Raw genomic sequence first — 24705 nt, 5'->3', positions numbered from 1 at the left:
TCAGTGCAGGTGTCAGCGGGCAGCTGCTCCCGCCGCGGCCGCTCAGCCCCAGGGAAAAGAGGCCGCGCGCCTTACAGGCGATCCCCCGCTGGACAAACCATCTCCAGGGAGTCACGTAAAGGACGCCGTTCAGCCAGGTCAGCGGGTGCAAATTAAATACCCTTTTCCTGGTATTTACTGATGAGCACAAATTCAGCAGGAAAACAAAACGCGGGTTTTGGTCCAAATTAACGCATCCCTGCGCTCTACGCGCAAGAGCGGAACTTGCCTGCGAGGGATTGAAAGTGGTGAATTTATAAACGCGTCGCTCGCCCGGCGCAGCACGGGCGGTATGGCCAAGAGAGCTTCTCTCAGAGGACGAAGACGCAGCGCAGCCCCTGCGTGCCCGGCCGGCCCCGAGCCCGGAGGCACAAATCCGTGCCAGCCTTTGACCAGCCCGTGCTGAGCACAAAGGTGCAAGGACCCCGCTGTCGGCCACGGTTTCAGGGTCTGCCCGCCCTCCATGGGCAACGCGGCGAAGCGGGGGGCCCTGGTACCCCCGCAGCGACTGGCAAACCCGTGGGCCTCTTCCGCGGACCCTGCGGATGCGCCCGCAGCAGGCGTGCCGGGTTTGTTTCCGAGGGGCTGCTGCAGGGCAGGGCGAGCTCGGCCTGCCTGCTGTGCCAGGACACGAGCACCCAGCCTCCTGCAGCCCAGAGCTCAGCGACGCTCTGCGGACGCCCTTGCCGCCGGTGCCAGCCGGGCTCCGCGTGCCGGGAGCCCACCGCAGCCGCAGAGGGACCGGCAGCTCCCCCCGAGGCCACCATTCCCGGTAGGAATCTCAGCGGAAAGCAGCAGCAGGCGGATTTACCACAGGGTGAGAAGGTGCCAAAGTCAGCTTCCCTGCCGTGAGAGCCGAGTACAGAGGAGCTGCTCTCCGCGCTACCACATCTGGGAAACGAAAAGGTAAAAGCCAGCAGGCAGGCAATCGATCGCCACAGACAATTTGATGCTTGGTGATTTTCGACCCTACAACAACTTTCTAAAGGGAGAGTGAGCCAGTGCTTCCACACTGTCAGAGAGATGCTTTCTGGATTCAAAGAAATGTGACATTGCTCAAGTTCCTCCATGCTTATGCGGCCAAATCTCCATTCGGACGCAAAATGGCAAAGCTACCGACTGAAATCCCGGAGGAAAGAAAGGAGGTGAAATCACCGCTCTCCTTCATCCTTCCCATCTTCCACCCACTCGCCTCTCTCCCCCATCGCAACCCAGTAATGAGAGCTCACTAATGGATCAGCTGAAGTATACAATAACTCTCATCACTGTTCTGGAAAATAATCAATCAAGCACTTAATTTTTTACATAAGAAACAAGCTGCCTAGAGACCGTTAATAGATAACTGAATAAATTAAGTCACAGGTGGGATTCAAAACTAGCACAAGTCTTTTACTCACCACCTTCCTGCGCCTGTTCTTCCAGAAAGCACGCGAACCCCCCTTTCCCCAGAAAGCAGACTGACCCTCAGTTCCACACCTCCTCCGAGCGTGCAGCTGGACCTGGGCGTGAGGAAGCCACGCCACGCGCACCCATGTACCCGCTACCCCCCGCCACACCCTGCAGCACCCCGACGCTCGGCGAGACCGCGGCACGCGGCGCTGAAGAGGCAGGGCGAGGCGCAGCTCCCCGCAGCCTGCACACGCTCACCGGCACGGGGCAGACTGCGCCTCGCGAACAGCGGCCCAGGCTGAATCTGACCCCTGACAGAGAACCCGGCAGGCGAAGGCGCTGCTCTCCGAGCCGCAGGCAGGCGGGTGCCCGTGTGAAAGCCTCGCTGTGCAACTGCCACCACCACCAAGGGACCAGTTTAACCAGTCCTGGAGTCTCTCAGCCCAGCTGGGAAGTCACGGAGGTGAGGGCAGTGTGAAATTATCACGTCCAGCACTGCATTAACTGCAAGGTTCGCACACAGACATTCCTGCATGAGCAGCACAAGCAGCTTTGACTGCTGAGGACACCCGTTTCCAAGAACACGCATCAACAGGCAGATGAAGGCTCCTGCCCGCAGACCTCCACCCGCAAACTCTGCCCTCGCGCCCACCCGACGTGGCCCCGCCGGCCTGCGAGCCGTCATTTCGCCCGCGCACCCAAGGGACCGCCCTGCCGCGGCTCAGCCACCGCAGCGAGGAATCTGCCCATCAGGAGCAGAGCAGGACGTCTCCGAGGGCGCCGAGGCCCTGCTCCAGGCAGCATCGCTCTGGCTCCTCGGAGCAGGCGTTCAGACAGGATTCCAGGCGGGCTCTGGCCGAGACGCGCTGCCAGTGGCAGTGTTGGGAGGGCTCCTGCCCGGGGAACATGGAGCCGGAGCCCCTCGTGAGACGGGCGCGCCGAGGGAACCAGCTCTGTCGGGTGGGAGCAACGCAGTCACCGCTCACTGCCGATCCGCTGCCCGGCACACGCCCAAAGGCTTCTGCCTTCTGGTGCAGAGCAAAGGAACAGAGGGGACATCAGATGCCATTGGAAAGGGCCCTTACTAAAGACACACAGCTCAGTTATTTCTTCCAAAAAATTTAATTGAAATTCCATCTTTATGGCAACTGATACACAGTAAGATTATACAAATTGTTTGTGTTACATTAAATGGAAGTCCTTATTCAATCTGAAATACGGTTGGACCAAACGCAAGCGTGTGCACACAGCTGGCATTAAAAAACAAAAGGAACTTCTCTCTTTCTCGCATCTTACGCTTCGTACTGATTTCCAGCTCTCTAGGTGTGTTAGAAAGGGCAAATAAAGTAAGCTTTTGGATATTCCTAGGAAAGTCCCAGCCCCACTGAACTCAACCGCAAGCTCCTCTTGCCCAGGGGGAGCAGGAGGTTGGCTCAGACTCTTCCCACACACCTCTCCGTACCACAGCACCACTTCTGGAAGCTATCGCAGATGCTAAGATGCAGCCAGTAATAACAGAGATTTTATAAACTCCAAAAGAGAAAAACTTCAGCTAAACAAAGAAAGAAAAAAGCAAAATTGCAGAGAGTTAAATCAGGAGAACAGCCTAATGACAAGCAAAGTCTTCAAAACATTCCATCTGCAAAGACCTTTCCTTCCCGCTTTACTTTGCTTGGGACACCAAGAGCTCTGTTTCTGAGCTCCTCGATTTTTCCATCGCTATCCTCAGGCCAGAGCTCCATGGCACCGGCACGGGGAAGCCGAAGCAGCCTGGGCAAGGGGACTATGACACCGCAGCGTCCCCAAAACCCACCCTGCTTGGGGCCAGCCCGCAGACTCGGCTCTTACCAGCGAGAACTCGGGACACGGCACCGCCCCGACACATCCCTTCAGCTCACTTCCAACCGGCTGCCTTTTGTCAGGGCGCACGTAAACGAGGAACACTTGCAAAGGAAATCAAGCACTGCAAGAAGACTATAACTGATAATGAAACAACCAAACTAGATTAATTCCGTGGACGAGAGCCTCCCCAGATGCTGACGCTTCCACCTGCTCAGACCCACTCAGCCGGAGCAGCGAGTGCTCGGGATCCGGCGAGGCCGGGTCCTGCCTTTGTAGCACCAAGAGCTGAACGCCTGCCAGGGGGGCAAACTGAACGCGGGCCTGTGGCGTTGGGACTGCAGCCTCCCGAACGCAGCGGCTACGCACCCCTGGCAGGGAGCCAGAGAAGAAGGCACATCAATGGGTGGGATTCATCTCTCCTCATGTCAGACGTGTGCAGCGTAGCCAGCGGCCTCCGAGTTAGGGCACCACGCTCCCTTCACCCTCAGAGGCAGCAACGGAACGAGACTCCTCCGACCTGCTCCGGGCATCTGCTTCGACAGGCGAGTGATTTCTCAGCAACACCCACTGAAACGATCTTTTGACCATCAATAGCACCTAGGAGACCAGCTCAGATGTCGACATCGAGATCGGAAGCATCTAAAATCAGGTCAGATGAATTCCACCGTTAGTTAGCATAGTCAGAAACGCTCCCAAACAGAAAACTCAGGATTAGAAGATTTCAATGGCAGCAGAGTTCCCACTGTTCCCAGTCTCACTGTTATCTTTATTAAAAATTTTAAGCAGAGCTCCTAGCTAGCTTGCTCAGGTAGTTTTTCAACAGGCTTTTGATGCTGTGCTAAGACAAAATAATGTGTGTTACATAGCAGGACAGGGTGATGTTACACAATCTGTTCTGTGAAATGAAGAACCTCACTAACTATGAGACAAGATCCATCTACTAAAAGTTAGAAAATGAAGCGATTTCTACATTACGGCCTAATAGCAGCAACAAGAGTAGTGATTATCCCACTTGTGGTTAGCATACTAAAAAGTGAATTTTAAATACCTTTTATTACTGGGGACAAACATAATGCTTCACAATTAGTGCTGGCTAATATTTTCAGTACTCTCTCCAGTACGGAAATAAAAAGCCAATCTATATTTATAGTATCACAACGTTCACATGAAGTTAATGTTCACTTTCCAGCTTCTGCCACACTTCTAAACATGCTGGTCACAACCTGGATGTGAAGGCAAACATACCCTTCCTTCAGCTGGCTGGAAAGAGGTACAAGGAGGAAGATTTTACAAAACAGATTGCTTTCCACCGACCTGTAAATGTCAAGCAGAGAATGGGAAGGGAGAAAGTTCTTTGTCCAATGAGAGACATAAGGCCAGCGCTCCCTTCCCAGACATACTGCTGACATTTTTATTCTTTTGACACTGATTCAAAGCTTTTCCATGAAAATTTCACCCTTCCACACACACGTGATAACCCTACCTACTCCACCTGAGCACGGGCAGGAATCAGCTCGGCGTTCCTTTTTCCTGCCAAGGCAGTGAGCAGGGCCCAGAACGGAGCAAGAAAGGGAGAACAGAAGCCCCGGCTTCTGGCTCCGGCCGCTGAACCAGGCACAGGTAGGAAGGGTCAAGGAAGACTTCTTTCTGCTCAAGCAACGAGGGACAGCAGTCGAGCAGCAGGTCCCGGCACTGAAGGAATTTCAGTCTGTCTCAGCGTAATCACACTGGGACGCTGCAGTATGGCAGTGGAGAGATGTCAGTCAGCTCTCACGATGTACGGGGCCACGGGCCCCAGCGAGGCTGTACAGCAGGATTTACACCGCTCCGTGGCAGCACCTGGCCCACTGGCTGATCGACACAGCACCCATTCACTCCTGTGGTATCCCACGAGTAGTTCTTTCAGCATAAAACAGGACAAGACAAGCCCAAGTTCTACCGACAGAGGCCCGTTTTCCTGTTCAACAGCCCTATGCTTGAAAGGTCAGGGGTTCCAGCTGCCCACGCCTCGCAGCGACGCCAGCAAGCAGGACCGTCTGAGCAGCACGGCATCCGCTTCGCGAACCTCGCGATCAGCTGGACCCTCAGCGCGCAGAGTGCAGCCTGCACCGCCGAGGTGCCGGCATTTCAGTGCTAACGACATCAGGTAAACATCGACACCCCGCAGCCGGACTACAGACGTATGGCTCAGTCCCACAGAACACTGTCACAGCTTTGCTCCTCCGTCGTCGCGCCCTGGAGGAGAGGTCCCTGGGCGAGAGGACCCCGACGGAGGTGCTGTGGTACTTCTGCCCCGAACTACTTCAAGTGCCAAGCGCAGGCACGCTGGGCGGTGGCCAGCCTTTCAGCAAAGCCCCCTCCTACCCCAGACTAACCCGGACACCGGTCCCGGTGCCGACAGCGAGGGAATATGGCCCTAATAAGGTTTTTCACTCTGCAAAACTACCACTACTTAGGAGCGGACTCGGCAGTCCGGGTGCACCCAAATGCCTGCCAAAACAAGCCAGAAGTTTCGCTGGGTCACGAGTGCGTACTCCTGGCCCACGACCAGGGCCAAAAGTCTAACGGACAAGACTGGGCTTTTGGCAAAGGTGTGCGTAAGCACACAGCTGCCAGCCTGCGGGGCTGCCTGCTCCAGGCAGCTGCAATGCAAATGACACCCGACTTGTCATCTCAGTTCCAAGTAACACCAGTGAAGCCAGATCAATTGTACCCATGGAACTCCACAGGTATCCCACACAACCACAGCACTGTGGCACAGTAGAGAGCACAGAGCAGATCTATAAACCTTCTGGAGAGCAAGCCTGACTTCCTAAATTTACTTCACCAAACACAGAAAGCCCTTTTTCATATTAATCTTAAAAAGCTGTTTTGCTTAGAAGATAGACCAACATGTTTCCATACATGCTGCTGACCACTGCTCGATTTGAAACATACACAGCTTGTCTCAGTCGAGCACATTCTTCAGCATCACCCGAGCAGGCTTATTCCTTTCATTTTACACTCTACAAATGCAGAGGCTTTCCTCCAGATAATGACAGTGTTTTTTCTAGAAAATGTAAACAAATCTTGTGCGTTCCACTATCTCAGCTAAGCCTTCACTGGAAGTTTCTGGCAGGAGAAAAAAAAAAAACAAAACACAAAAACCAAAACAAACCAAAGCCTTATCTTTACCTTCTAAAAAAAAATATATCTATTATTTAAAAAGCATTAGAAGTCACTCGATCTTCAAACCCATCTGAAAAATCACCCTCAGAAGAGACAATCGGTGACTATGCTGGTTACACCACACCTCAAGCATAAACAAAACAAGTAACTGTGCACTTGACCTGAAAAGCTGAAATTAATGCACTCATGACAAAACTGCACATAAATAAATCCCTGCATAGGAAATAGAAGCTAATTTGTAGAAATGTTTTTTTACGTTTTTCAGTGTGTACTTGTGGGCTCATGCTAAGTCCAACCAGAACCAGACAAAACGCGATCTTTTCACATCTCACAGGATCAACGCCCCTATTTCCCTACTTCCTACAAACTCTCCTCAAAGAAAACGTAAGAAAAAATACAACAAACCAGTCCAGTTCCCCTCACTGCTGCGTGAGGCTAACATCACAGACCGCGCGCCTGTCGGCACGTAACAGCAGAGAGCTGGAGAAGCGGCTTCTCGCCCCTGCACTGCTTCAGCGGGGCGGCTTCCCGGCGCGACCGCCCGTCACGGCTGCTGGCCAGTGAAGAAGGCCTTCGTCTCCCTGCAGACGGGGTTCACGCAGAGCGGGCAGCACAGGGTTAACTGCCTGGAGCAGACTTCGTTCGACTGGATGTGCGAGCAGACCAAGTCTGCCAGAGCCTGCAAGACAGTGGATTAAAAATCACAAGTGAGCAAACCTGTCTGCAGAGAACACAAAAATGCTTCACCGTGCGCCACACTGACTGACGAGACTGCCAAACCATGCATCCAGCAGACCACACTTCTTCAGCACTACCCTCCTCTAATTCAGGGGGAAAGCCTGCTTTAAAACTGCACCGGCATCGTATCTTCAGAGAAGTACTTCATTAAAAGATTACTACAAATGAATACAAAACTGGATTTCTTTTTTTGTCAAACCAAACTTTTAAACTCCTTTTCTTAAAAAAAAACCCAAACACAACCACAAACTGTGGTACAAGAAAACACTTTGTGGTATACAGATTAATTAATTACAGGTATTACAGCTCTTCAACTCAAAATACTTTAAAGCTACAAGAAGACATCCATAACCTAGCAGGAAACACAAAACTGCACACTTTTACAACTATTGCGACAAAGAAAATACCTTGGAGAACAGTGGATTTCCATTAAGAGACTCTGCTCTTCTGATATTTTCAACTCCACACTGAATCAAAAATAAGGAGGAAAAAAAGTTAAGTCTGCTAGATCCTTCACTAGTTAGCCTTCAAAATCTTCCTTCCTACCTAATTTAGAAGTTGCCCCCAAACGACAGAATTAGATGCAGTACTATGTTTTTTAACACAGCAAAAATAATTTCACTTTGATGCCAAAAATCGATGATTCTTTTTAGTACGGATAGTAGCAGCTTACAGAGTTAAATGTAGAAAGACAAATTCCCTCCTGCTTTGTGCTGCTAAAAATTAATATGAGTTAAGCCAGTTCAGATTAATTTTCAATTTACAGAAAAATAAAATTTGCTCCAAATCATACCGCAAGAAGCTACTACACAGCAAATCTGAAAACAGGAAAAGTAATTTCAGAGCCCCGCTATCCAAACAGTTAGAAAAACGATAAAACATTCACCTCATTCGCTAAAACCTGGGCATACTCAATATCCAGTTCATAAAGCGTTTCAATGTGGTCACTTGTAAACGCTATGGGGACCAACAACATGTTCTTCTTTCCTCTTTGGCACAGTCCTTTAATGGTCTCATCGGTCTGTGGACCAAGCCAAGGCATCGGTCCAACCTGTAAGAAAAGGGGAGGGAAATAAAGAAAATAAGGTCATTCAATCATTCTTACAAAGAACACCCACATTTTCTTGAGCAGGACAACACAGGCCAGATCATGTTTAAGATGGAGCCTGCTCATTTCCCTGCTTTTGATAGTACCTCTCACTTTCTCCATTAATTTTTCTATGAAGATGTACTGTCCCATCATTTAAATCCCAAAGAAACAAAACCTGGGTTGGCCTAAACAAGACTCTCATTAAAGTAAATGAAAATTTAAACAAAGGTCTTCTGTTTTCAGTGCAACAAACCCCTGATCACTACTGCCCAGGGTTTAAAGCCTTTTCGAGCAGTCAGCATTCTGCAGCCAGCTGTCCTTACCCCTCTCCCATCCACGCAGCGCGCGGTGCTGATGCTCCGTAACACGCAGCCTTAAGAACCAGACAGCAACGGCACGGCAGGTGCAACGCCCCTGGGACATAAGGTTACTCGTACTACAGAATTCTGGTAAAAGCTCTGCTCCTTGCTACTTGCAGTAGTAATAAGAAGTACTAAGCAATGCAAGCAGTCTTTGTCACGAATAATGAAGCCTGTTCAGATTAGGCTCGTATTATCATTCAGAACGCCTGTTTCACAGCGATGACTTCAGAAAAATTGCTCAAAGATCCTCAAACAGCAACACCTTAAAAACCCAGTGAGTGCTCAATTCTTCCTTCTGACAGAAAGAGGTGAATGCCAAACTAGACGCTATGAGATCACAGGTTTTCTAATGGACACATCAAAAAACTACTTTAAAAAAATGCAATATACAAAACAGGTGAGAACCTGTGGATAAAGAGTATCTGGGAAGACTGAGCAAAATGTTCCGGATTCTGTTCCAACTGAAAATGGGAAAAAGGCACTGAGGTTACGATCTGAAGCTGGCAGATCCTAAACTCCATCACCTGCAGAGCTTCACAGCGGCAGGCGGCGTTACCGCTTCCCTGAGCACGCACCTTGGACTGCCACACAAGCCTGTAAGGGTTGGAGTAGTTCAGCTTCTCCATGACTCTCTGGACAGTAGCTCCCACTTCCTGAGGATACGGATCGCCGCGGTTCACGACCTTCAACACAAAAACACCAGACCTTTTTCTTCCAGGGAACACGTTCGTGCAAAGGCCACCTACAGACTGGGGAAGGTGAGAGCTGCACGTGATGCGGCTGCGCCCGGGCCGGGCTGTATAAAGCACCTGGCTCATCCAAAACAGGGAAGAAAAACTGTGTTCTTGCCCGCAAAACCTGTGATGAAGCCGCTTTACCAGAACATCTACTCCTCCTCCTTTGCAAGATAAAAGATAAATTCCTCTGCCGTCACATATAGATACGGTTACATATTGGTAACAGCACTGCATTTCTGAAAAATGATCCAAGAGCCATTTTACTGCAGTTGCTGGTTGCTGACAGAGGATCAAGTCATTTATTGCAACCTTGCAAAGACTTTGCTTTCGTTCCTTCAGGGAAAGTATTATTACTGCTTTCCAGAGGTGAGAAAACAACCAAGTTTTCCCCTCCATCACCATCCGGGTTTGAGCTGGCAAGCTCGTGAGGCCATGAAAGCAGCCATACCGAGCCTGACCCAACTCAGCTCCCCATCTTCAGCGGTGGCCGAGAGCGCGGATCTGAGGCAGCGTGCGGGAGAGTAATGGCAGCTCACGTGCCTGGCCTTCAGCTCCGCGTCACGCTTCCAGCTGCCACTCACTAACTCACCTTCGTATTTCTCTCTTCTATTCGCCTGGCACTTCCACAACCGTGGCCCTACCCCGCAGCAGTGCGGCCGCGTTCCCTTCCCTTCAGCCCAGCCGTCAGAACGACGACAGAAGTGCCCTGAGGTAACTCACAGACATGGGCAGCGAGTGAGCCGAGAAGAGGATGACAACATCTTTCCTTTTGTCGGGTGGAAACAGGTTCAGTTCCTTCTGTATGTGATCGGTGAAGCACTGTTCAGAAAAAGAAAGCAAAGCCCTGAACCAGAAACAGAGAGGCAGCGTGTGCTCCCAAACGACCCGAGACGGGCAGCTGCCACGCTCCAGCCTGCCTCAAGGACCTCACAACGGCCCTTTCGGTATGCGTGGGGCAGTACCGAGACAGCACGCACCGCACAGCGCCAGGCACACAGCGTCACGCAGTGCCCGACACACCAAAGACCCCTGTGAGCTTGTGATCGTCCCAGCTTTTAAAAAAAGCCTAAATCCGCAAATCAGTTCGTTTGCTTCTAGCACATTCTATAGCTAAAAATCTTGTAAGTTTTGTTAGAAGCTAAGACTTCATCTAAGTGAAGTGTTTCCTCAGAATGTTTCCGTTGCTTAACATTATACTGTGTTTTTACGAATATTTCTAAAAAGGAAACAAAATAAACATCTGTGTTTACTTAGTTCTTTGTTGTTTTAAAGTCAGCTGGCAATGCAGAGACACCAAGTTTCTCCTACACCAACAAGTTTAAGAAAGCCCCAGGGAATGCCAGTCTGGTAACTTACCAGACCTGCTCAGTTCGCACCTCTCGTTCTGACTGCTCACTTCGCAGGCGTTCACACAAATCCATACCTGAATTAGCAGGGGATGTGTGGGCCATCGGTCAATTATACTCCACTTCATCTTCGGCTTCTCCGCTTTTTTATTGTAGTAGCGATAGATGGCATTTAAACTGCTGCCTGAGACACAGAGAATCAAGAACATCAGCTCAGCCAAGGCATTAGCAACCTGGCAGATGAGAACGGTTTTATAGCAAGGTATTATAATAGCTTAAAACGCTACATATTTAAAATGCAACCGTAAATCAGAACTAAGAGACTCAAATGGGAACAATTATACCAAAGTTCATACAACGTACCAGCCAAGGACAGTTTGCTAAACCATTCTTTAGCCGGAGAACAATTATGACTCTAGTTTCCATGAAGAAAGCTTGCTCAGTCGTGTTCCTGAGCCTGCCGTTTACAGAATGTTGGGGGTTGCGAGGGCCCTCTGTGGGTCACCCAGCCCAACCCCCTGCCCAAGCAGGGTCACCCACAGCAGGCTGCACAGCACCTTGTCCAGGCGGGGCTGGAATATCTCCAGAGAAGGAGACTCCACAGCCTCCCTGGGCATCCTGGGCCAGGGCTCCGTCACCCTCAGAGGGAAGAAGTTCCTCCTCATCTTCAGCTGGAGCTTCCTCTGCTTCCGTTTACATTCTCTCACAGTAACAACGGTAACGTCAAGCTATCCCAAGTTAAGACATTTCTACCCACAACTGGACTTACAGAAAGGGCCTCGAGCTGGCGCCGACGCCAATGGGAAGGGGCACTCCGAGGAGGGCCGCAGAGCCCACCCCGACACTCCGCACGCTCCCTGCGCCCGCCGACAGCCGCCTACGCTCGCCTCTGCCCGCGCTCGGTGCCGGCACGGGCACTCACCTGTGGTGGAACAGCTGTACTGGGGGTACTGCGTGAAGGCGATAGCCCTTTCAATGCCGTCCTTCTCCATCTCCTCAATCGCTTCTTCCGTCAGAGGATGCACGTACCGGAAGCCGATGTAGTATTTGTGAGGCGCTGCCAGCCAAAGCACAGGAAAAGAAATTGCAGAAAAAAACCTGAGAACTCTCAACAACACAAGCACAAAGCACAGAACCAGACAGACTGCAACTGCTGAAATAAACTTGCTGGTAATTTTCTGACTACTTTTCTAAACCACTCTCATTTAAATACATCTTTCTTTGGCCAAGTACTTTTCTGGTAACTCACTTTGCTGTTGCTAGAATTTAAAAGAGTTTTACACCATTGTTTGTCTCTGCAGGAAGCACGACTCTTCTGCTTTTACTCAGCTGAGCAGAGGAATGGTTTCCAGACTGCACAGCGCTCTGACGTTTCACTGGGCGAGTTCTGATCTAAAGGATGTCTTGGCAAAAAAGTGTCACTACGAGATGCTAAACGAACACTACTATGCCCTACCTCAGACCACACTTACAGACGTGCTAGGGGCTTTCTAACAGCACAGCTCAACCCGTCCACTGAAGTCAGATGTTTTAAATACACCACTGTAATTAAAACACAAAACCTCAGGAAAGACAAGGCTTTCTTCATTCTGCCATACCAAAGGAAACGCACCGCTTAAGCGGTTTGCACATTCAAGGGAATTTTATTTACCTAAACTTTCAAATACAATTAAGCTGCAATTTTGTGTGCCAGCACCGACACATTCTGCTCTACAGGGATCAGCTTCAAACAAGGAAAGGCCCTGCACCTCACAGACATTCGCTGCCTATAAGGCATTTCAAGAAAATCAGATCATTTTGCCCCTTTCGTGCTCCAGGTGCCAACAGAGAAGTCATCAAAACACGACCCCCTCAGTGCACGGAAGATCCCAATGCCTTGGCTGGATCGGGGCCTCGGTCCCAGCACCACGGGGCATTCAGGCAGAATTCCCCGGTACCAGCCGTTTGCTCCACATGCCCTCCAACTCCTACCTCAGCTTCAGCTCCCTTGCATCTCCCTCGCCTCCTCTAGCTTTTCCTTCACCGTTATAGCAGATGTAAAGCTGTTTCACTTCCTTCCAATTCCTTGCCTCCAGCTAACCACACTAAAAAACAAAGCTAAAAACAAGACCAGGTGCAACCGTCGTTTGACGTAGCTGCTCTGGTCACCGTCCTCGAGAGAAGATGCCCTCCCCGACCTGGGAAGCCTGCTCCGTTTGCACACAAACCCCCAGGGACCGGGACGGTTGTCTGGGGCAGGAGATCAGTGCTACGGAGGCAGGGACACACGGTCTTTCCTTCTGGGTGTTTTTTCACAGAAATCTTCCTGCCTTTAAACACTTGATTTTGGAGACAATATCGTTCTCTCCAAGGACAACATTTGAGGTTTTTCCATTTTTCACCTCTGATCTCTTGGGCGTCAGCTTTGAGGTTTGGGGAGTATGGTGTGGTTAGGGGGAGGGGGGAAGGGGAGGTTTGTTGTTTTATTTTGTTTTTTCAAGGGGAGGACAGGGGTTCTTAGGAGAACAAAAGCAGAGTTTCTTTTTCAGCATTTCCGGGTCACTGGCTCTGAAATAACATTTAACAGGTTTCTGGGGGAAGCAGATGTCCCATGCTTGGTCTCCGCTCCATACATTTACGCAGGATTCAGAAAACAGGTTTAGTCAGGCCCAGTTCTCTGCAGGAGGCAAGAGAGCTCCCAGCTGGGAGCAGCAGCGAATAATCACCCAACTTCAGGAGCCAGTAACCTCACTAGCATTTTTAAATGGCATTAAAAACAAAAGTCTGACTAACCGGAGCAAGGACAGTAAGGGTTTAACCTGGGAAAGGACATACTGGGAAAAAACATGGCCAGCCTGGAAACTTCCTGCCACACTCTCGTAGTTTTATGCTCTGTCCTGGGTCACAGGCAGCGAAGGCGAGATTTTCGTGTCTGTATACATATTCATCTTGTTGTTAAGTGACACCTCCTTCCACGAAGAGCTGCCAATCTAAAGAAACAACGTGGCCCCCTCACCCTGTGAGCTTTGCTTCTGCTGACAAGTGAAGCTCAGGTGAAATACAGCTTGTAAGAAATACTAAGAACCGCTATAATTAAAACCAATAAAAAGCAAGATAGGCCTTCTTAAAATGTCATTACCATTGCAAGACATCAGCCTATTTGATGCCAGCACCAAAAAACAACCCCAACAACAGAAATGGGTTTTCCTATCATCATGTCTGGGTGATTTATTCTTACAGACCACTAAGCCTACCCAAACCCACTCATTCAGAAAGGGAGAACTCTTGTTCATCTTCACACAGCAGCCTGCAACCGTAAAGCTTCATTTTAAAATTATCTTGTTCCCAGATGACGCGGGTGAGGCTGTTTGTTTGCTGCCTTGCATTGGTCCCATTGCCAAGTGCGTGGTACAGGTCAGTAAATCAGCAGCTTGAGTAATTTACGCAGGAGGGGATTTCACAGGTGGTTACTGATACTGCCTAACATCAGCTCTTCACCAACTGCAAATGCACAGCAACCATAAACTCTACACCCCCGAAGTGCCGATCAAGCTAAAACGAGTACACAAAGTGTTTCTTCTTTGCCATGTGCTTCAAGTCTTATCACCACAACCTGCGAGTTACTCATTAACAGGGCTCAGCGCTCCCAAAGCGTCACCTGCGAGCGCACGATATTCCAAAACGCGGAGCCCAGCCTGGCAGCACATCCGACTGCTTCAAGCTATTCTGAAGCAACACAGTGCTCTGCATCGCTGCAAGGTCACTTGAAATGCTTAAGGCAGTGGTCAGCACTTGATTCAATTCTTAACAGTGGTTAGCATGCTCCATTTTTAATACTGCAGCTACTGTTAGGAAAAAAAGGAGGTCCCTAAGTGACTTATCAGGTGCAAGAACTGCACAGAGCCGGGCGTGACTCCACAGCAAGCATCACCAAACAAAAGCAAGCGGAGCAGTACACTGACAACAGCAGATAAGCTTTCTAAGCTTTATCTTCAGAACCTGTTGCAAGCCTGACCCTTCAGGGGCTACTGCTGCTAAAACCACTGCTGCCTTGGATGCTGCAGCCCGGTGCCATTTTGGCTTCAGGCTTTGACTATACCTGCAGTGACCACAGCTGGAAATAAGCTAGAGAGTAGCATCTGTGGAAAAAAGGATCAAACATCACCTGAATGAAGGCATCAGCAACAGGTTACATGCTGAACAAATGAAATAAATTTGGTTCTATCCTTCCAAGAGCAGTGCTTTTCACCTTCCAGAGCCTGTTAGCAGTCTTCTACCTCTAGGCCTTTCCAACCCAAGTCTGAAGCAGATTCCACAAAGAACTACAAAATGGCCAGGAATCAAAGAACGTGTATTATCACACGTGGAGGGGGATTCCCTGACACACCAGCCCCACATCAGCAAAGGTCACGGCAACTGCAGGGAGCAGGCGGCTTGCAGCGCCACGTGTTGTGAAGCTGCTGAGCCGATGAGAACGGAGAGCTCTCCTCTTCGGCACCTCTTACTCCAGCAGTTTTTCTATTACAAATGTTCAGTGTTCCTACTGGAGTGGACAGATGAGGAGTATCACCTGCAGCTAACACCTCGGTGAGGAATTCAGCAGGCAGCTTAGGGATTTCGTTAATTCCTTCTACTCATAGTCTGCTGCTTCAAGAACAAAAAGCTAACGCAGAGAAAAGCCTCAGTGGGACAAAGGTGACCCCCAGACAGGTCATTTCAGACACACCAACCATCACATCGCTGCTTCCCCTGGCTTCTGTCAACGCAGTGGTGATTCTCTGCCTTTTGTCTGTCTGTCCCATGAGAGGCAAGACACAGAAGATGGCCACCACCCCTGTGCTGCTACGTGAACGTGGAATTTGATTTCTAGTGCTGCCACCCATGTTTATTAATGCCATGGTTTTAATGTCATGTAGCAAGAAACCGTAGCATCAAAGGTACTGTAAGCAAACGATCTCTCACCTTCAGCAAGCGGCAGAAGAGGAACAAAGGCTTCTCGTCCACCATAGCTGCTAACTGAGCAATACAAGTTGAAGTCAAATTCGACCAACAACCAATCTAAAAGCAGTTTAGCTAAACTGGTGGAAATTCCACCATGAACACATTTAACCTGGGTGAAAAATGACTCATGTATCAACTTGCTTGGGGGCTTTAGGAGAGAGATTGAACATGGCTGAATCACAGCAAGCTAACGTTCTGCGAACGACCGCAGTTTGGTGTTTGCACACCCAGCCCATTGCACTTGCACTGTTGGCTGAAGCCCTTAGCACGAGGACATTCACACAAGCACCTCCACCCACTTCCCACCACACCAGTGCTACCAGGTAGCTTGGCACAGGGTAATCCATACAAGTCACAGCTCCTTGCTGTGAGGGAGCAAGGTTCAGAGACATTCTGTGATCTGGAGAGGGGGGATGGAGGTTGCATTCACCTTTCAAATTTCCTTATCACCAAGGAAGAACTGGCAAAGACAGTGTCTACTTCCACCCAAGCCAAACGGTTGGGCCTTATCTCCTGCCCATGTCCTCGGGTGGGGCTCCCTGCTATCACTCAGTCAGGCCCTGCAGTGCTCAGCCACGAAACACGGCCTTTTCCTCTGACCAACCTCCTCTTCAGTCCTGACATCAGGCCTAATTCATCCATTATTGACAGATTCAGACACGGTTCCAAAAGCTTTGGATGGGTCCAAGCGATGATTGCAGAGGGACGAAAGACACCTGCGCCTCAGGAGACCGGTCAGACCCCGACACCCTCCCGCGCAGTGACCTATTCTTCAGGCTCAGGCTGGCACGGGCAAGGCAAACGCAACAGGCTTCCCAGAGCTGAGTTCTGGCGGCGAGCTGCTCTGTATCAGACAGCCCCTGCACAGCGTCCCGGCCGAGCTGGCCCTGACCAGGGCCGGGCGCTCGCGGGAAGCAGAGGAGCAGGCAACGCCGCGCCGCGCTCCCAGCCCCAGCTGCGGGCTGCTGCGAGCGTGCGGCGGCCACGAGCAGGCGGGGTGCATTTTACAGCAGGAGATCCCACCCCACCGTGAAGCCCCGCAGCAGCGCTGTGCAGAACGCGAACCACCAGGGAACCCCGGGTTCCACTCGGTGTGTGCACGCACACGCGCAGCCCAGAGGAGCATCACTCCACCTCTTCACAACAGGTGAGAGAAGGGCATGAGCTCGTACTGCCGCTGCCAAGGTCACAGATCTCCACCTCACTTACGCCAGTGCGAACGCCACTCTGAACACCCTCTCCCATGCCTGTCTTATTTGTTTGCATGAAGTATGTTCCTCTTTCTTATCATCTAAGGCCCAGTCGCTTGTCTTCAGCACAGACTTCTTCAAGCTCACGTAGTGGAGACTCCTGCCACCCAGCTTTAGCCATCTGAAAACAAGATACTTTGTCTACCGTAGCCATCTAGATTTCTCCCCACAGTCAAAGGAGAGACCAGCACACCTTTGGAGGGTGACACCCCTTGCCTTTGATAAGAACCTTAGGATCAACTGAATCACCTTCTCTCCAAGCCCTACTCTCTCACCACCAGTTTAGGCCCGATGCCCAACTTCCTGATGGCTGAAGTTACGCAAGATGAAACATCCCAAAAGCATCTGTGGGTGGACACACACAGGGCAGCTGTTACGCTCGGGCACAGACGGAGGTGGCAGCCGCACCACAGCACGCACTGGGTCCAGCCTGAGGCAGCGGGTGAACGTCCGGTCGTTGGCTTTCGGTGCCGCGCTGTTACTGCAGGCTGAACGAGTACCGACAGCACTCTCCGAGAGCAAAGCCGTTCCCCAGCGCAGCCACAGAAGTGGCCACAGCACCAAAACACATTTGCATGAGTGGGAACCCCATGCTTTTGTATGTGCTGAGTTTTTAACGACTAAGAACTTCTGCAGTATCTTTGTCATGATCTAGCAGGACTGCGAACTCTGTCCACACTCACAGTAAAAACTGAGAAGCAAAAACCGCTGTACAAGCCTATACTTTTAACACAGGAGACAAACCAGCTTGGAACAAGCAGAGCAGAGCAAAGCAGTACCGGTGCAAGGAGACATGCTGTCCAGCAGCTTCACCATGCCTTCTCCCTGCACCGCCGTCCACTTCTTGATCGGTGATCCACCTCCAATCCTGCTGTACTGCTCCTGGATTTTCGGTGTCCGGCGTTTGGCAATGAACGGTGCTAATTTACTAAAGCATTCAAAAGACACACGTATTAATATCATAATCCAAATCACCACCCCTTTCCCCAAATCCCTCCACTGCAGTGGGTCTTCCGTGGCAATCTCCTCAAACTACAGCAAACCAGCACCGCACGGTTTGCTGAACGTTACATTCCACCACCCTTCCCAAACTGACTAGGTGACAGGAAACCACAAGCGGCAATTCGAAGGGAACGCTCTTGGCACGCCTGTCTCCAGAGAACTGTAACACCGCTTCTGGCACGGGCTGGTCCCAAGACGGAACAGTCTTCAGAAATGCTGACACACGCAGAAGTTCAACGCCCGAGCCTACAGCTACGACAGCGACACCCAACACTGGCTGTAACACAGGAATTCACAGCGTTCCTCACTTTTGGGCTGGAAGCGTCATTAGATCTCTGTCCAGGAAGAGACGAAGTAAGAAATCATGCACGTCGTCCAGCCTTTCCGGACCTCCCATGTTTAACATCAAGATTCCTGTTTTAGGTTTCCTGTGGAAGCGAGAGATATTTCAAATCCTAATGACATACTGCATTATTTTAATTATTATTATTATTACAAAACAATCAGCTTATCCTTCTGTCTTTTGCAAAAGCAGCATTCTATTTAGAAGCTCATCCTGCTTCTGTGAAAATACGAACTACAAGCACGAATAGCCAGAGAACAAGTATCTACATGATCTTTACTTTTTTTTTAAAAAGTAATCGCTTCACAACACAGAGTTTAACTGGAAGCACGCTGAGAAAATTCTCTCTGAAGGCTGTAAGGGAGGTTATAAAACAGGGTCTAAGGAGCTCTCTCAGCTGAACGCCAGCTGCAGGTTCCAACCAAAGCAAGCAGCAGCTTCCACGCAAACAGATGAGGGACCCATACAGGACTCTGTCTTCATTACCTTGGAGACACATCTCACCTCCTGAAGCAGGGACAGCAGCCAAGAGCATTTCTACACATAGAATAGGTGCAGGGTTGGTTTTGCTCGGGTTGTTGGTTTCCCACCCCCCCCAACGGGTTTTCTGTCCAGCTGCAGGCCCGGCACACCGTTCCACAGGTAACAGCGGAGCGGCGGCACCACCTCTTACAGAAACGCCTGCTGCTCACCACGCTCACCCCAGAGGTGGATCTCCCCAAACGCCTGCTGCTCACCACGCTCACCCCAGAGGTGGATCTCCCCAAACGCCTGCTGCTCACCACGCTCACCCCAGAGGTGGATCTCCCCAAACGCCTGCTGCTCACCACGCTCACCCCAGAGGTGGATCTCCCCATCGCATGGTTCCCCTGCCCGAGGGCGCCCGGCGACCAGGATCTCTCGCCTCCCGAGGCTGCACGGGCACCCTTGCTCTCCTCTCGTTAAAGCCAAAGTCTTACAAGTGAAAGGGGCACCGAGAGGAGCCTAGACCTGCCCGGACGGGCTGGGACCTCAGTTTCCATTCCCTCCCTCCTGGAGTGTCTATCCGGAGGCTGCCGAATCAAACCCAGGAAGCAGGAGCCAGAACCTCAGATAACGATGTCCTACTGTCTGCTCTTCTATTGCCTCTGCACTGCCTCCGGCCGTACCGTGGGCCGCTGCGTCCTGCGGAGAACAAGGCAGCCATCCCTGCCCCCCAGAACTATGGAAACAAAAGGCTTGGTGAATGCAGCCAGCCAGATAAAAGCAATCACACACACACACACACACAGAAATGGCATCAAGCCCCGTGGCTGCCGCGTTACCCAGCTTTGCTCTGCAGGTAAAGCAGCACACCGTATCAGAGAGGGGCAGCGGGCAAGGCGCACGGGTCACACCCAGCCAGAGCTGACTGCAAACGTACCGCACTGCTGGCTCAGTTTGAGGTTTTGTGCTCTCTGTCACCACGGCCGCAGTCGCCTGACCTCTCCATCGTAGTGGGACCCTCAGCTGGCTGCTGCTTTTTACAACTGGAAGAAAGATAACAGCACATTGATAACCTTGCACCGGGCTGAGGGGCCTCTTCACCAGACAGACACTAATCCCTCGACAGCTACACAAACACACTTGGCAGTACTGCGCTGCTTGGCATTTTCTCCCTTAAGCTCCGGGTCCTGGAATCAAAGAAAATCATGAAATTGCAAGCCTCTGCCTTTCTTTAAACACTCTGTATACTGACAGCTTTTCCAGCAGTAACCTAAAACCAAAGAAAAGCCTCACTAATCTTTAAGTTCCAATCATAAGGCCAAAATAACTGGCGACAACACAAGAGAAACCACGCAGCGCTGGCACACTGAGGAAGTACCTCCAGCTACATACCTCCTCGTGGTACAGACATACCGGGGCTAATTCTAGACAGGCAAAATATTTCTACACCACCTCTACAACGCACGCTAGACATTCATTAACGCAGGGTCCCCAGCGAACTTCAGCAACGGAGCCATAAGCACACAGCTCCTCAGTTTGACCCTGCACCGGGTACACTGAGCAGCAATTTCAGACTCCATTTACCCAGGGACACGGCAGCCTTCTCTCTCGCTACCCAGCTAGGCGACTTCTATTATTCCTGGTTTCCAGCAGCAGCCGAAACCCAGGATGCTTTACTTCCCACATGCTGGTTACCGTTTGCTTTTTCAAAAGCGCGCTTTGTTTTCCTTAGGAGTTCATAGTCATTACATGGTATTTTTTAGTGCAACAATAGTGTGAATTGCCCAAGATGAAAAAAATTGTTGAATTCTGCATCCCCGGCTCTCCAGCAATCATTTGGTGCGACACTTCCCGCGCCAGACTGCAGGAGTTCGGCAGCAATTGAGCCCCAATAGCACAGAGCTCGGCGGCCGAGCCACCCGCTGAGAAGAGCGTCTTAGGCTTCACAGCTCCCTAATGACATCCTGAACAGACGCTGAACGCCCTCAAAGCCTGCTGAAATCAATGACAGTGAAAAGCACCCTGCAAATCCAGCTCCTTACGCGAGACTGAGAGTGCGTAGCTGTGGATGCCCGTGCCTGCAGTGACATAAAAGGCTGCAAACTGAAGAACTTCAATTCAAGCCCTGCCGATGCCTGGAAGACTCTTTCCAAATATTTACATTCTTCTTCCAGTTCTTAGGTTACTGCTTTCTGAAGCACTGACACTATGCGTTAATTATATAGAGCAAAAAAGAGAGAGGTTTCAATGGCTGTATTGACTGTTCTGTGCTGTAAATAATGCTGGAAAGCGTTTGTTTTACTTCAGGTGAGGTCTGGCCACATCTGCCTGCCCCATACAGCACGTGACGCAGAACATGCAGGATCCGCGACAACGATGACTCCAGCCTGATGGAAACGGATCGAGGCGTTCTTTCAGTAGTTTCAGAAACAGCGTTACCACCTTCACCTCTGGAGCCAAGGGCCGATAAAGCTGGTCCCCGGCACGCGCCCGCGCCTCGCCCGGCGCGGCCCCAGGGCAGGCACACCGCTGCCTCTCCGCAGGCACGCGAAGCCGCCCTGCGCTGCGGCAGGGACTGCCACAATACATAGCTTACCGTAAGCGTGTGCTGTAATACATAGCTCAACACACGGCCTAACACTGGCCTTGGCTTCGCAGCAGGTCAGGAGCAGAGATCCCACCGCAGGAGCACGGCGAGCGGCTGCGCACTGACACCCGCACACCGCGCGGGCTCCGCGAGGCGGCCCACGGGCTGGGCAGCGATCACAGAATCACAGAATGGTTTGGTTGGAAGGGACCTTAAAGATCATCTGGTTCCAATGCCCTACCATGGGCAGGGACCCCTCTCACCAGCCCAGGGTGCTCAGAGCTCCATCCAACCTGGCCTTGAGCACTGCCAGGGAGGGGGCAGCCACAGCTTCTATGGGCAGCCTGGGCCAGGGCCTCACCGCCCTCATGGGGAAGAATTTCTTCTGAATATCTCATCTAAATCTGCCCTCTTTTAGTTTAGAGCCTTTCGCCCTTGTCCTATCCCTACACACCCTTGTGAAAAGCCCCTCTCCACCCTTCCTGTAGCCCCTCCAGGCACTGGCAGCTGCTCTGAGGTCTCCCCGCAGCCTTCCCTTCTCCAGGCTGAGCAGCCCCAGCTCCCCCAGCCTGTCCTCGCAGAGGTGCTCCCGCCCTCGGACCATCTCCGTGGCCCTGGCGATGCTGGACACGAACGCTCGCTGAGGAGGAACGCGGCTCGTTCAGAACGGAACTCCCGAGAGGGAAGGGCAGGAGGGGAGAGGAGAGGGAAACCAGCGCAGGCAGCGGAGAGCCGAGCCCGCCGGCCACCAGGGCTCCTCGGCCGAGCGAGCCCCGCGGCGGGCGTCCCCCCGCGCCCCCGGCCCCCGCGCCGAGGCCCCGCCGCGTTACGCAAAGGCAGCTCCGCGCGTTGCGTAACGCGCTCCCGCCGCCCGCCGGTCCCGCGGCGGGACCGCAGCCCCCCCCGCCCCGCCGCTCCCGCCGCCGGCGCCCGCAGACTCACGCTGACGCGCCGCCCGCCCGGCGGCGGCGGCACCCGCGGCGGCCATCTTGGCGGCGGCCGCCCGCATTCCCTCAGACGGCCCCGCCGCCGCCCCTCGGCCTCCGCCGCCGGCCGCCGGCCCCCGGCACCGCCCCGCGCGGCAGCGGCACCGCCCCGGGCCGGCTGCGCTCCCCGCCCCCCCGCGGGACCGCTACCGCGGGAGAGGCGACGGGGCCCGCGTTGCCTTCGGGTGCTGAGCCCGTCCTGGGGCACGTCTCGGCGCCGGGATCCTTTCAAACAAATGAAACCCCTCGGAAAGGCCGCAGAGCAGCTGGTCTCGGTCAGCCAGGACCCGCACCCGCCTCCCCGCCTCACGCAGAGCCTGGGGCCATCCCCACGGCCCCTTGCACCGCCCGGCCCCGCGTCTGCCCCGGCCCCGCTCCGGGGACAGCCCCGCAGCGTCAGGGCGGGAGCGAGAAGGACGAGGCCCAGGACACGGCCCTGCGGTCCGGACACAGCCGCACCAACGCCCAGACGCGGGGCAGGGGGTACCGCAGCCGCCCGGGACCGGGGGGTGTCCGCACCCACGGCCTTACCGGGAGAGAAGGGTGACGGCGGGCGGCGGGGCTGGCTGAAGCCGGGGCCGGACACCCGGCGGGGGTCTGGGGACTGGTCCCCAGCGCCGGGCGCAGCGGCAGGGCGGGCAGTGGGCAGCACTGGCGGTGCCAGCGCACCCGCACACAGACCGCGGGGCGATGGCTACCCGGAGCACGGTACCTGCTTCGACGCCGACGACGGCGTGGCAGCGACCGGAGCGGCACGGGGAAGCGCGGAGCTCGAATTCTGCAGCGGGGCTGCACCCCGCAGACGGGGACGCGCGCTGGGGCTGCGGTGTGCGTCGTTCACCAGGAGATCTCCTTGGCGCGCTGGGAACAACGGTGCTCCTCGGCTGGGGGCAGGTACCCGCAGACCTGGACCTGGCACCAGCAGCGCCTCTGCACACCGGCACAGCAGGAGCTGGGCTTCTCCATCCCGGTTCCGGTCACAGCCCGCGGCGGTCTGCGGCTGCAGGAGGGTGGGAGAGGGAGGCACGGCTGGCCCTGCTCCCCGCGCTCCGGGGCTCTCGCTGCCAGCCCTCGCCCCTCTCCTGCACGCCATGAATTCAGGCAGCAGCACGGCAGGACCTGTGCCCGAGGAGCGGGACGGCCAAAGAGCTCCGGCTCGGGTGGAAGGAGGACGAAGGGCAGCGCACAGAAGCGCCCTGCTTCTCCTCGCCCCTCCGGCGAGCGGCGGCTGGTTCGGTCCCCACTGCCTGGTGGGGAAGGGACCCAAGAGGAGAAACGCGGCATTCCTGAAGGATGCTGGGCTCTCTGGGATAGCTGGTGCCACGCCACTGCTGAGGAACTTCAGAAAGTCCTTACAAAGGGTGGCCACATGAGTTCTAACGCAGATAAATATAAAATAACGCATGTAAGGAGATGTAATCTAAACAAAGCAGCACGATAATGATCTCAAAGCCGCCAGTTACAAGGCTGAAAGGGCCTTGGAGCCAGTGCTGGCAGTCCGGTTCACCAGTTCCCAATCCAATTACCAACCTGACCGTGCGGAGACACCTTGAGGCAAAATGAAGGCGCGTGAGGGAGCCCTGAGGAAGCTGATGCTCCCTCTAGTCCCTGCAGTCCTGACGGCCGGTGAGACCCACGATCTGCTTCGCTTCCCCCAGCGTCTGACCAGTATCGCCCACATATACAAACTAGTTGTGTCAGGCACGAGGACTTAAACATCAAACTCGGATGGGAAGGACCTGGGAACGCTGCTCCCCCAAAGAGCATGTTTAGCAGCAAACGTGATTGCATCAGCCCTGAACAAGAACTTCGAATCGAAACGCTTTACTGCCGGAGAGCTTGGAAACCAGCTGCCAGAAACACCCGGGATCAGCGTCAGTTTTAAATCTCTGGAGATATAATCAAACAGCAGGTCTTGTAGGAACACAATAAAAAAACAGAAATAAAGACACCGTACAAAACCACAACTGACGGGACACAGCAATAAAACCAAAACACATTTGTCATTCTTCAATCGCTAAAAGCCACTTTTTTTCTTCATGATCAAAAACTTGAACGGAGCCTCGATGACAAACGCGGAGCTACGCCAACCCTATTTAACATAGCGGAGGTTTGCTCGGGGCAGCATTCAGCACGACCCCGCTCTGTCGGCCAGGTTTCAGCGGCTGCCGAGGAATTTCACCTCTCCACCGGCAGCTTTGCGCTGGCTTTGGTTTCACTCAGGGCTTTTCCCCGCGCAGGTGGCTGGCCCAGCACCACCTCTGCTCCGCGAGCAGATTATGGAACTGCACAGCCGCCTCTGTTAAGTTCCACTCGACAGCATCTTTCATCCCAGTCACCTCTTAAGCTCCTTATCTGATCTGCCTCTTCCACGAGCACCT

At 52.8% G+C, this 24705-nt stretch overlaps 1 protein-coding gene across 1 annotated transcript; it reads right to left on the bottom strand.

Moving 5' to 3' along the window:
* Window positions 1-2531: 2531 nt before the first annotated feature.
* LOC142365539 (ferrochelatase, mitochondrial) lies at window positions 2532-22378 on the bottom strand. Its single transcript, XM_075446375.1, has 11 exons — window positions 22281-22378; window positions 19689-19794; window positions 18252-18371; window positions 17721-17869; window positions 11634-11768; window positions 10789-10895; window positions 10086-10184; window positions 9204-9311; window positions 8063-8227; window positions 7584-7643; window positions 2532-7117 (listed from the first exon to the last, which is right to left on the bottom strand). Exons 1-11 carry the CDS (start codon window positions 22345-22347, stop codon window positions 6983-6985), a joined length of 1251 nt encoding a protein of 416 aa, XP_075302490.1. The 5' UTR covers window positions 22348-22378; the 3' UTR covers window positions 2532-6982.
* Between the last annotated feature and the right edge of the window lie 2327 nt (window positions 22379-24705).

The sequence above is a fragment of the Opisthocomus hoazin genome, chromosome W (assembly GCF_030867145.1).
Source record: "Opisthocomus hoazin isolate bOpiHoa1 chromosome W, bOpiHoa1.hap1, whole genome shotgun sequence".
Classification (NCBI taxonomy): Eukaryota; Metazoa; Chordata; class Aves; order Opisthocomiformes; family Opisthocomidae; genus Opisthocomus; species Opisthocomus hoazin.
Note: the sequence above shows the minus strand (reverse complement) of the source record. Positions and strands in the feature narration are given on the sequence as shown.

Coding starts and splice junctions, on each gene's coding strand:
- LOC142365539 (XM_075446375.1), bottom strand. CDS start 22,347: ATGCGGGCGGCCGCCGCCAAGATGGCCGCCGCGGGTGCCGCCGCCGCC. Junction 11,769..17,720: donor CAGCATGTCTCCTTGCACCG/GTACTGCTTTGC, acceptor TTTGGCTGGCAG/CGCCTCACAAATACTACATC. Junction 8,228..9,203: donor GGCTTGTGTGGCAGTCCAAG/GTGCGTGCTCAG, acceptor CTTTTCTTACAG/GTTGGACCGATGCCTTGGCT.